At 44.9% G+C, this 13,909-nt stretch overlaps 1 protein-coding gene across 1 annotated transcript; it reads right to left on the reverse strand.

The window, feature by feature from the left end:
* Positions 1-316: 316 nt before the first annotated feature.
* Positions 317-13,552, reverse strand: LOC146180609 (uncharacterized). The gene is made up of 4 exons (XM_084577787.1): positions 13,448-13,552; positions 12,671-12,812; positions 10,033-10,163; positions 317-508 (listed from the first exon to the last, which is right to left on the reverse strand). The coding sequence occupies exons 1-4, from the start codon at positions 13,550-13,552 to the stop codon at positions 317-319; spliced, it is 570 nt and encodes a 189-aa protein (XP_084433913.1).
* Between the last annotated feature and the right edge of the window lie 357 nt (positions 13,553-13,909).

The raw sequence follows: 13,909 nt of genomic DNA on the forward strand, positions 1-13,909 counted from the left end.
AGTTGCAAACAAAAATTGCATATGTTCTACATGTTTCCATTTTTTCTGGTCCCCGATACATGACTCACCCTGCTTTTAAGAAGCGGTGCGTGGGCTGTGACCCGTGACGTCACGGTAAATTGTACTCCTGCCCCTGAGCTTGATTCTTGCAGGAAGCGTGCATGATGTTTCGTTTATTGCCGTCGTTGTCGCAAGACGATGACCACGCAACGGAAACAGTTAAATGTACCGGATCTTAAAAGCGAGCAAACGGAAGGATGGCAGTGCTCCATGAACAAGACGGAGCAGCTGCAAGGCAGGACCAGTGCCTTCTCCACTAGGGCTTCTTGACTTCGTCGGCGTGGTCGGCGTAGTCCTTCTCAATCAACTCTCTAACGACGGCGAAGCGCTGGTATCTGGCCGGTTTTGACGAAGTGCTTACACAGGACGCCGCGTCGTTCTGCACGTCGTAGACGGCCCACACTAGTGACACGTTCTTCTTTCGGGCCTCTTTTATCGCCGCGTTCATCTGCATCGTACCGAAAAATGCAAGCGCGCATTCAAAACTTTTGAAAGGTAGAGACTGGCCAGCGAAGTGAACATTTATTAGCCAATGTTTACGCCGCTGATTTTGCTCCGAACATTCTCTTTCACTGTCAGCCGAACATCTAGCGGCCACAGTTTAAACCATGGTGGCTTTTAAACTTCTGCAGTCTTTACGCACATGACTTTGTGTTCTAAAAATGTCTTACTCTCTGGCCAGGGGGAAACCCAAAGGAGACAATCTAAATTTTCGTGTTTTTTTTTAGTTATTCAGTCTTGACACCTTTCGCGTTGTTTTTCAGCCTCACTATCGACGGGCGCATCTAGTGGACACAAGCATAACATTGACGCTTATTCATCTTGTACAGTCTTCTCAGCGTTAATGTACTTCGTCTCATTAGGATATAGCGTGAGCATCTAGTACTCGCAATTTAGAAGCTAGCTGTTATCTCTTCTATATAGTCTTGACGCCTCCGGTGCTGCTAGTGTCTAACACCTGGCACCAGAAGCATCTAGTAGCTTAGCCACAACTAAAACGTTGGCTGTTCTTTTTTTTTTTGCATTCCGCTCTATGAAAGAGCACACTTCGAATCGAGAATGTCAACCAGTACGTTATTTTTTATGACTTCATTAATTTTAAAAAATATATGGAATAGTAAAAGCCCTCTTTAGTACTTATCGTCCCACCACAGTTTCAATAACAATAATAATCGGCAGCGCTTAGTAACCAAAATGTTTAGTTTGGCGATACCTCTCTGCCTGTTCAAAACTACCACTTATCGATACTGCTATAAAACTTCTATACTTGGGGCTATATCTTTACCAAATCCCGAGCATCCTCCGCCGGCCCGCTAAAACACGACAGCATAATACATGCTTTTATGTTATTATTATTCTTTCACAATCTCCACGTTATCATTGATCGAAATTCCCAAACTGACTGCATATTTCCCGACTTAAAAAAAGCATTTAAAAAAGTTTCTCAGTCTCCTCCTCTTTAACCTATCTCAACTAAATATTCAACCTAACCTGCTACGTTGGATAGAATACTTCCTTTTAAACGGTTCCCAGTTTAAGAGAACACGTTGTTGGGTTAGTCGGTCATACATACGTCCATGTCCTCTCCTCGTCCGTGTCTTTTTTTAGCGCAATTCCCTTTTTTAAGGTTCCCAGTTTGTGTATGTCAACACTCATAACTTTCCTTAAGCTTCATTGGCTCTGGTGTGCCTCAGGGCTCATATATATTAATGACCTACCTAACTGTGTATCCTCTACAATTCATTTCTTCGCTGATGATTGTATTGTATGTCGTGAAATTTACTGTTATGACGATTCTAGAGCCTGGCAACAGGATATTCATGCTATCTCTAACTGGTGTAATTTGTGGGAAATGGATCTTAATACTTCTACATGTAAATTCTTACGTGTCTCCATAATTTCATCACTTCCTACGCTCTACTTCTAAATAACACAGTTCTCGAATTCGCCACTTCCTACCGTTACCTAGCCGTTGAAATCTCTTGAGGTCTCACTTGGTCACTTCACATTAACACGTTAATTAGCAATGCTAATCGCATGCTCGGTTATCTCCTTCCTAATTTTTCTTCCGCCCCTAGCTCTCTTAAACTCCTCTTGTACAAAACACTCGACCGTACTAAACTAGAATATGCTGTGTCCATCTGGGACCCACATTGTGCTAACTTACTCACGCCCATGAAATGGTTCAGAATAATTCCGCTCCTTTCATCCTGCACAACTATCATCGTACAGCTAGTATATCAGTAATGAAGCGAATTTTAAACCTCCCTTCTTTAACGTCTCGTCGTAAATTTTCGAGCACTTGGTTTTTTTTCATAAAATATTTCCCACTTGCCCCCAGATTCGTACCGTACTTATTCCCCCGCCTTCGTACTCCTTTTCCCAACTGGACCATGCGCACAAGGTTGGGATCTCTCGTACCGTACTCATCCCCTCCCCCCTTCGTACTTTTCTCAACTGGACCATGCGCACAAGGTTGGGATCTCTAGTACCGTACTATTTCCGCCCCCCCCCCTTCGTACTTCTTTTCTCGACTGGACCATGCGCACAAGGTTAGGATCTCTCGTACCGTACTCATCCCCCCTTCGTACTTCTTTTCTCGACTGGACCATGCGCACAAGGTTGGGATCTCTCGTACCGTACTCACCCCCCCCCCTTCGTACTTCTTTTCTCGACTGGACCATGCGCACAAGGTTAGGATCTCTCGTACCGTACTCATCCCCTCCCCCTTCGTACTTTTCTCAACTGGACCATGCGCACAAGGTTGGGATCTCTAGTACCGTACTCATTCCCCCCCTTCGTACTTCTTTTCTCAACTGGACCATGCGCACAAGGTTGGGATCTCTCGTACCGTACTCATCCCCTCCCCCCTTCGTATTTTTCTCAACTGGACCATGCGCACAAGGTTGGGATCTCTAGTACCGTACTCATCCCCCGTTCGTACTTCTTTTCTCGACTGGACCATGCGCACAAGGTTGGGATCTCTCGTACCGTACTCATCCCCTCCCCCCTTTGTACTTTTCTCAACTGGACCATGCGCACAAGGTTGGGATCTCTGGTACCGTACTCATTCCCCCCTTCGTACTTCTTTTCTCGACTGGACCATGCGCACAAGGTTAGGATCTCTCGTACCGTACTCATCCCCCCCCCTTCGTACTTCTTTTCTCGACTGGACCATGCGCACAAGGTTGGGATCTCTCATACCGTACTCATCCCCTCCCCCCTTCGTACTTTTCTCAACTGGACCATGCGCACAAGGTTGGGATCTCTAGTACCGTACTCATTCCCCCCCTTCGTACTTCTTTTCTCGACTGGACCATGCGCACAAGGTTAGGATCTCTCGTACCGTACTCATCACCCCCCCTTCGTACTTCTTTTCTCGACTGGACCATGCGCACAAGGTTGGGATCTCTCGTACCGTACTCACCCCCCCCCTTCGTACTTCTTTTCTCGACTGGACCATGCGCACGAAGTTGGGATCTCTCGTACCGTACTCATCCCCTCCCCCCTTCGTACTTTTCTCAACTGGACCATGCGCACAAGGTTGGGATCTCTAGTACCGTACTCATTCCCCCCCTTTGTACTTCTTTTCTCGACTGGACCATGCGCACAAGGTTGGGATCTCTTTATTCAGAACACAAACATGCTGTCAGTCTTTCATCCCTCGTACCTCCAAGGAATGGAATGACCTCCTCGCTCCGGTCGTCAGCATTGAAGACGATGATCATTTTTGTAGCACCATAGCCAACATTGTATATGTAGTTGACTGACTTGTCTGCGATATTTTTTTTTTGTTATTACGTTTTTGTACCGTCCAGTCTCCTGTGTAATGCCTCTGGCCTTGAGGGTGAAATAAATAAATACTTAGTCATAAGCCTGACCTTGCCATTAACATGCTCCCATTACTATACACGACACTCAACATATCAATCACAGAGAGATTGCGACACTGGACAGCATCAAACCAACCGATGAGCTCCTTGCGTCAACGGAAAGAAAAGTTACATGACGGGAGGCATTCAAAAACCAATACGGCCGACTACTGCCGGAGTACCCGGGTTCGATCCCGACCGCCGGCGGCTGCGTTTCGATAGAGGCGAGACGAAGTGCATGGCGTCCGTGTGCTGTGCGATGTCAGTGCACGTTAAAGATCCCCAGGTGGTCGAAATTACTCCGGAGCCCTACACTATGGCACCCTTTTATCACTTTCCTCTTTCACTCCCACCTTCCTGCCTTCCCTCATGGCGCATTTCAGGTGTCCACAAAACAAATGTGACAGGTACTGCGTCTTACCCTTCCTGTGAGCCAATTATCATTAGCATTGTAACGAACCGGTTTAGATGGTTCGCACAGCAATATATTTTTCTTCTCTATTTTCTCTTCTGTCTGCACGAGGCAGCGGAGGTGGCTGTTACACAGCCAGTAGCAGGCCCTTGCATTTTCTGCCGGTTTTGCGGGGAGAAAGACAAATTGGAACATATGATCTGGACGTGCAAAGCCCATAAGCCTCCCTCAGAACTCTTGTCTGATCCCTCTAAAGAAGCTTGGGACAAGCTAAGGTCCAGCGGTCACCCTGGCATTCAGTTCAAGGCCGTCGAGTGGGCCGGCGTTGCCAAAAGTCTCCACGGCCTGCGGCACGCTAGCTTACTTCCCCTATTCCTCCCACTTATTGTGAATAAAGTTTTATCAGCCTCAGTCTTTTCCTTCCTCCTACAGCCACAACAACAGCAATATATTTATCCTACGTAACAGCTACGAAGGCCAGCGTTCACAGCGACAGCTCGAACTTCGTCCGCTTTGTCGTCTTCTGCGCGCGACGTCTCTGATTTCCTCTTCTTTCTCCTTTCCACAGGCCATGCAACTCTCTATAAATACTCTCCCTGTGAAAAGACGCCATCCTGGCGGATTAAGCGGAGGTCACGATGGCAGGGCCATGGTACGGTTTGAGGCGGTCAAGGTGGAGAATTTCACGCCCTATTCGGCGGTGATCTGTTGACGGCGTGAGGGGCACTATAAGGTAATTAACTGGAGAAGTTTGCTTAAGCACACGATAGGTTCCCTGGTATCGACTAAGAAACTTGGGCGACTGGCCTGAAGTAGAAGAGGGCACTCATAGCCACACCAACTAGTCTAGACAATAAGCAGGCGGCAGACGTGGATCCGGCGCGATTATTTTTCTGGTGGTACTGATTTCGAGCTGTGATTTGACGTGGGACAGTAGGGTAGGATCGTGTCCATTGTGCACGAAGGTTCGCGGTCGTATAGGAGGAAATAAGGCGAGGAACCAGTAGTCACTTGCGTAGCAGAATTGTGGGCGTAGGTTATGCATGGTAACACACGGTCCCAATTTGAGTGGGTGGATGAAACAAACATAGCCATCATGTCTCCAAGAGTCCGGTTAAATCGCTCGACCATTCCATTTGTCTGGGGATGGTAGGCAGACGTCGTACGATGAACAACACTGCCCCCGTGAAGAAGGGCTTCTATGACATCAGACAAAAACACGCGACCACGGTCACTAAGTGATTCCTGTGGCACACCGTGGCGCAGGATAAGGTTCTCAAGGATAAAACCAGCTACGTCACGAGCAGTTGCAGCTGGTAAAGCAGCCGTTTCAGCATATCTGGTCAGATGGTCGATGACAACGATGATCCACCTGTTGCCGGCGGAAGAGCAGAGAAGAGGCCCGTAAAGGTCGGTTCCAAAACATGCAAATGCCCGAAGTGGACACGGTAGAGGCTGCAGGGAAGCTGGAGGGCGTGGTGGGTTCTTGCGACGCTGACAGTTGATACAAGAGCGGACGTACTGGCGAATAAAACGATACATGCCCTGCCAGTAGTAGCGATGACGTAGGCGAGTATATGTTTTCAGGAATCCAGCATGGGCGCACTCTAGATCATCGTGATAGCTCGCGCAAATGACTGGTCGGAGATGTCGCGGAATAACAAGCAGTCATTTTCGGCCATCAGGGAGGTAGTTTCTGTGGTAAAGGAGGTCGTCACGGATAACAAAGTGATGGGCTTGACGTCGTAGAGCTCGAGAAGGGTGGCACTCTGAATGGTTGCCCAGAACGCTCATGAGCGAAATGCCCCGGGAATCTTTGCGCTGCTCAGATGCCATATCCATGGTTTCAAGGGAAAAAGAAGTGAGGCCGGCAACAGCGTGTGGTTCAGGGTCAGAGGTCACAGGGGAGCGTGAAAGGGCGTCTGCGTCGGAGTACTTGCGACCAGAGCGATAAAGGACACGAATGTCATAGTCTTGTAAACGGAGTGCCCAGCGGTCGAGGCGGCTGGACGGAACTTTGAGGGATGACAGCCAGCACCGAGCATGGTGATCGGTGATGACATCGAATGGCCGACCGTATATATAAGGACGAAACTTAGTTATGGCCCAAAACGTCGCCCGACAATCTTTTTTGTTACTGTATAGTTGGTCTCTGCTTTGGTCAGGGCACGACTGGCGTAAGCTAAGAGGTACTCAGGGATACCAGGTTTGCGCTGAGCGAGAACGGCGCCGATACCGAAGCCGCTGGCATCCGTGTGCATCGCCACACTGTCACGGGTCTCCTTTCCACAGGTCATGCGTCTCTCTCACAGTATATAATTATATCAAGGCTAAGCGGTGTTTGTAAGTAGACTATAAAGGTGTTGGGCGCACTCGTAGCAATGCCAGAAATGACGCTACCGACATTAGTTCATAAGTTTGTGGCGTGAAAAAGTTCGCAGTCATGCGCAGCAGGTTATTCGCACAGTTACGACGCATCAGGTATCTGATGTTCTACCGTTAAACATCGCGTATTTGCACCCTCCGAGCATATCTTCTGATTTCGGAGAGGGGAGCAACGAACTGACTTTACCTCTCGCCTAAAGCACTTTCTTGGCTGACATTTCCACCACGTTCGTGGAGATTTTTCAGCATGTCTGCGTAGTGAATTTGTTTCATTTTATTTCATGAACATCAGCGTTGAGCCATGTCCTCGCTGCAAGCCTAAAATGGATGATGTTTCGCAACCTATAAATCCGTTGAATAAGAACTATCAGTCTTCAGTGCATTAGTCTAAATGCTTATCCATATAATGTCAACGTGTACAGTAGGACATCATCGCAAGAACGCAGCCTGTTCATTCTGTAAACAAGAGTGTAACATACCTCCAATTACATGAGCCATGAATCAGTCATCTGTTACGTCATCATTAGTCATCATTCGCGCGCGCTGCTATGTGCAATGCGGTGCAGTTCGAGGCGCAAGCTTATTTTAGAACTTCAGTCAGGTCCAACGCCTGGATGGGGTGTTGTCAAGCCTGGCATATGTAACAGCCGCTCTGCACTCCGTATTCTTGATTACGTCAGGAATTAAAAAAGTAAACGATTCACTCTTTTTTTCCATCCCATGAGCAAACAAGGTCTGCTTATATTTATATTTTAACACGGCCTCGTAAAACACCCCATTTTCCAGGAAATGCGACGTCGGCGTTATGAACAAAAATCACGGGCTTGCGCCTTGCGTGTAGTAAGTATCAAGGTGAAAGCCTCTAGGCTCATGAGTGTGCGTCCGTGAATGCGTCCGTCCGTTTGTGTCACAATCAATATTGCAATAAAATGATGGCATCGGCCACCAACGAGTGAAGTCATCGTAATAAAAAATCGTCGGCAAAAAATCGAACACCAATGCAGATCAATTATTTGGCAGAATTAACTAATCAATTACTTTTTTAATGATTAGTATGTAATTAACCAATTATTTCGATAGGTAATTATGAAATGCAATTAGTTAATGAACCACGTGAAGTCATCAAAATTAATCCCATGACGGCAATGGGTGGTACCGCTATGGCGGGACAGGTAGCGTGACAAGTGGCATAAACAAGTCGCCTGAGAGGTTGCATGATCTCAGCAGCCACCGCTTAAAAGGCTTTCACCTCATCGCACTTTAATAGTACAAAGTGTGTCCTCAATATTGTGACTGGTTACATGGCCGTGCACTCAGTGCTAGTCGAGGTGTGCAACGTCTGAGACCACTCGACAAGGTCGATTTGACAAGCACTGGCAACTTTTCCTTTTCTTTTATAGGTGAAGGACGGAAGAACCGGATGTAGCGAAATACTCCAATATAACAAAATACACATATAATGAAACTTCGGACAGAACGGAAGACTCTGATATAGAGTACGTCTTTATGTGCCCCTCATTACTACAAGCGCAGTCGAAAAGGCGTATGCTTTCATACATACTCGAGCCTTAGAATAATTTGTCTAACTTTAACTTTTTTGCCCAGTGAAGTTTTCTATCACTAAAGACCATTTTTTTGTCTTAAGTGAGATCAATTATCTCATTAACGAGCTTTAAAATCGCCAATATTTGTTTTATTCGTGCCATACATTTTGCTGCAACGCTTGCTTTATCACTCAGTATGAACGATATTGTGAAGTTTCTAAAGCGCAATTCCGTCTTTCGCACAGAGTGTACGACGCAAGGTAGCTGCTTAGAAATGTCAGTGTGCACCTGCCCCGATCACGGGGATTACCAAATTGGTGCAACCACGGACGAACGACGGAGGCTTGGTGGCTGCTGGTCCCCGTTTCGCCTTCCTGCTATAGACATCTTTCAGGCGCGCAGCTCGGTACAATGCTCACAGTGTTTGAATGCGTGCAGTCGTCATTTGTGTTACCAGTTGGCGTTTTTTGTGTCCTCTCATTTCGCTACGTGCGCGTCGTTTGATGTGCACACGTGCATAACTAATTGTGAAGCAGGTATACGGTGGCTGACCGGCACGCGACGCGGCGCCAAAGGATTGTTTGAGCTTCAAGTGTTCAGAAGTTGCTTTGAACGCTTAACCCCCCAAAGACAGTTTTTTGTTTTGTTTTTTAAAGAGCCTTAAGGGATTTTCCAAGCGACATACGTTTGTCCTGTATACATGTGTGCGGAAGAGAAAACATAGGTAAAGGCAGAGGTTCGGAATAGAGTGACTTCAGTGCTATAATATGTTTGCTTGAAACCTCATTTTTCCCAGGTATTTGATTACTAGATATCCCTTCGCCAGTCTGATTATCTGGCAAAAACCTTATTTTGCTTTGCCTAACCATCGATTAGAAAAAGTGACGTCTGATTTTTTACTGGTTGCTGTCCCCGCCAAGTGCGGAGACAAAGGGCTTAAAAGTAAGCGTTCCGGGTAAAACCAGAGTTGATTGCTTCTAATCAACGGTTCACTCGTATTGTAAATAGTTTTCTCCTTGCTTGTTTCTTCTCGTTTTATTTACGCTGTAAAAAAATATTTAACGTTCATTTCCTGTCCTCGAGTGATGTGTATGTTTGCGAATCGGAAAGAGCAATGCATCAAGTGCACCGATACCATCATCAACATCTCCCAGCATCGCCCCACGAAGTGGAAACACAACTGATATAATAAACGACGAATAAAACGAATAAACAAAAAGATAACGTTACAAATTCGCGACATATGCATAGGTCAGCATGGTGCCATTGAACGTCATGACATTGACTTCACCGCTGGTGATGTCATGAAACGCCTTGTTTTGAATGTATGGGCGTCTATGGAAGCGGGGTTGCCATTTCAACATGCAACTGGACTTCGCTCATGTCATATTGAGCTGGCATGCAAAAATGTCGCCGCTCACGTACGACCCCAAAAGGAATAAGTTGTAATCCTCATACGAGCGTCATAATAGAATGTCATATGCTGCTCATATATTAATATACTTTTTGACATTGTATGTTAATGAAGGAGATTTGTATGAAATATTTATTATGTAGGGAATTTGTATTATATTTGTGTGACGTTGTTTAATAATGCTTGTATAAGGTCTTGCATCATCCAGATTTTTTTTAGGCTGAACAGTACAACCTATATTACGAGTATTTCCTGGAAAATAGCAGATTTCTGGGAAACAAGACATATTTTGGTGAACCTATTTACCGGATAGAGTGTGCGAGTTACAGGACCCGAATCCATTACCTTTTCGCGGATGGTGTTCTTATCCTCGAAGACCATGAACACCTTGTTGCTCTTCTTCTGTGCGGTAGCGCTACTCTCTAGTTTGTCGGCGACCTTGATGTCGCCAACCTTGCACACCTCCGAGTTGTCCACTGCAAGCGAGAAGATGAAGCATATTTCTGACATTTTGTCGTCCATCAGCGTAAAATTGTAACTGCAAACCCCGATGAAGCGCAGGCTACCAAAGCCGATACGAATAGAACAATTGCAAATGTACAATTGTGAAAAAGAACCACTCACATCTACGGCAATCAGGAATAAATATTCATCGCAGTTTTGTTTATTTACCGATCGTAATTTTTTATCATTGTGAAAACATTTCTTGCCTCATCTGTGACGTCACTAACTGTTTTGTGAAATTCATCAAAAATTTCACAAGATTGCGCTTAGGAGGAGAAAGCAAACGACAAAGGAGGAAACTCCATTAAATTATTAAATTTGCAAATGGCAGGACAATGTAATCCACGATGCAGTTATGAACTACGAATGATATGCATGTGACGGATATTTTTTCATTTTACTGCCGATATTTGTCTTTCCAGTCTTATATTTTCTTCTTTACTTTGTGCTTTTATGCCTCAATTACCTTATAATCACAATATTGCGCAAATATATTAGACAAATGTTTGCTGATGGGGCAGAAGCAGAAAAGTAAATATAGAACTCCGGTTTCTATAAAGCAAGTATTGCCAAATCGCATCACTGCACTCTCACGGAGCACTGAGAAACATAGGGCACGGCGCAAGCAGGGTATATTTATGTCGTAAAAAAGCGATTTCACGTGCATTATCACTCGCAACGGAACCACATAAGCGAACCATAAAATCGTTTTATTCTTGGCTCAGAAATTGCGCAATTTCCACGTTAAAGAGCTAGAAACGAAACAAAGAACAAGGAATATAACGAAAATTTAACCATGCTTCGGATATACACATCGCCATACCCTAAGCATTTGGAAAATCGGGGGACTAACTTACAACCCGGTTTCGGGGATCATAAGTTGTGTTTCTACGATAAAATAACTCTGAAGAAATATGCAGAACTGCTTATAAGTGCGAATGCACAAGCATTACCTTTTGCTAAAGGGATCAGCCCGTGCAAATATTGGTTTATTGTTGGCGTGCACAAGGTGTGTGACGAGACGAGTACAGAAGATAATGACGATCAGAATGACGATACCAGTAACAAAGTAATTAACAGGTCATTGATGACAATAGGTCCTAGCAATGCAACGTACATCACTAGTCATGATAATGAGGTAAGACTGAGTAATTCAGTGAGATTTTAGGTCAACTATAATCCTCATCACTTGAGGTCAACAGATTAGGTAATAAAATAGTGATAGTTACTGATAGCGATGAGTCATCAGCTGATCACGCAATGGGAAAATGGATGGACAAGATGTCAAGTTTATGGCGTCCTTATATACATGCAACTAAGCATGTTTTGACAAAGTGTAGATGTTGGAATAGCACCGGAGGCGTCGAACGTTCAGCACCAGCTCACCTTAAGGGTAAGAGCAGCTAAAAATGCTACGGACTCCCGAATAGGGATGCCGACCATCAAGTGTTATTTCATTAAAGAATGTTTCCATCATCATCAAGGCATTTTAGAAAAGTAATCATCACTGCACTCGGTATTTTGTCTTTTTGGCTTATTGGGTGGATTGTGTCTTCTGGTCATCCATTCCGCGGGCAGTCACTTTACTGATGAGCCAAGAATAGTTTTCATCTTAAAACTTTGCTTACGTTTACCTTAGAGCTTAAGCAACGATTACTGTGGCTGCTACCAATCGGGACAAAAAATCCTATTTCTAGCGAAACTTGTTCGGCCAAAACGCACACCACAAATATAATTTAATAGTACGCTACATTGAGCGATTTGGAAGCAGTTTATCTTGTCGTCAAGATGATCCATTAGAGCCTAAAGCAAGAAACCTAGCTGTGACGCTCTGTAATGTACTCTAGCAGCATGAAAAGCGAACTAAATCGGTTCCGAAATCTAGGAAAAGCGCCCATCAGCGCCCGCCGTTCCGTACCTAAAATCCATCAATCAACCACAACCAGTTAGCCTCCATCCCACGCCGCTGCAGGCGGCGGCGCATTTACTAAAACAAGAACATTACCTGTGCACGCGCTCCCCATTGGCAGACGATCACTGGCAACACTATAGCTAGTTAGAATAGGATATATTCTAGCTGAGTATATTCCGTATACTTTGATACATTCTTACACCATCCCAGATTCTAAGATAACGTCAACAAGCTCGTGCCAATTTTTCTCATCTTCAAACCACCCTCTCCCCACTCCCCACCCCATAATTAGGGGGCCAAACTAATTCGCCCACGCTACCACTTGTGGCCCCCTCGGGAGGCGATGATGGGCCATATTTTGACACCTACAGAGAGAAAAAGCTGGCCGACAGAATTTCCGCATTAGAAATTTTCATTTGTCAGTTTTCTCCAGTGTTGCACATTGCTCTCCTGTTACGTGCTAGAAGAGCACCTTTTACAGAGGCCTAAATTGTTATCGCATTGTTCCCATCAGTATTTGTACTGTCTGTCATTTCGACATTGAAGACAGCCGTCCTATGCACTTACATTGGTAGTATAGGTCGCACTCGTCGCCAAAGCCAGTGCTGTCCTTCAGGCCTTCTTTGGGCTCGAACAGGACTACGCTCATGGTGACAGAAAGGGCCACCCGAAAAGGCATGCTCTTGTTCACCACGGCGATCAGGCGCTCCTGCATTGAAAATTGGTAAATAGGGATTAGGAAGCAGCATACCATCACTGTCTCGCCACGGGGCAGAAATTAATTTGTTTCCATCGGCGCATGCACGATGAAGGGACTTGATAATGAAAGTTACCTCAGGCGTTCCACAAGGAAGTGTACTAGGGCTGTTGCTATTTCTCATTTATATAAATGATATCGTTACTGTCATATCTGAACCAGTCCAAATCAGGCTCTTTGCTGATGATTGCATTTTGTTCAACGAAATAAATAGCCCTAAAGATCATATTCTCCTCAACTCTAACCTCCAGAAAATTCACACATGGTGCAGTAGTTGGGATATGCAGCTTAATGCCGCAAAATTTGTTTTTATGAAAATAACCAACAAAAAACTAGTACATTCATTTCCATACACCCTCCCATCGCATCCTCTTGTAGAAGTTACAGAATATAAATACCTTGGTGTTACCATAACTAACAATCTAAGTTGGAACAGTCATATTGCAAATACATGCTCATCCTCCTACAGAAAGATTGGCCTTCTTCGCCACAAACTTAAAAATGTCCCTGCCAAGGTAAAGCAGTTAGCATACTACAGCCTCATTTGACCCAAACTAGAGTATGCTTGTACAGTCTGGGATCCTTACACCAAGAAGAATATTGGGGCATTGGAGGCTATCCAGCGGAAAGTTCATGTTCTCAAAGTACCGCACATCTGACTCTCCCTCCATTTTAATGAATGAGAACTCCATCCCACAATTGCAAATACGAAGAAAAATTCAGAGACTAAAGTATCTATTTTTGCTAAAAAACAACAAGCTTGCTATGAGCCCTGAACCTTACCTTACGCCCCTTACAACACGTCCAACAAGACATCATCATGCACAATGTGTAACTCCGTATCAAGCCAAAATCAATGCATTTAAGTATTCTTTTTTCCCTCGTACTGTTGAAGAATGGAACAAGCTGCCTTCTGATGTAACAATGTCCATTGAATCTATTGATAAATTGCTGGCGTTTTAACCATAGTCGTGTTTCATATTGGTGTATATTTTCTTGTTACTGTTGAACATGTCTTATCGTAATTTGCTTGTCACTTGTGTTTAGTA

Source organism: Amblyomma maculatum, chromosome 8 (genome assembly GCF_055883805.1).
Source record: "Amblyomma maculatum isolate TAMU_Amacu chromosome 8, ASM5588380v1, whole genome shotgun sequence".
NCBI lineage: Eukaryota > Metazoa > Arthropoda > Arachnida > Ixodida > Ixodidae > Amblyomma > Amblyomma maculatum.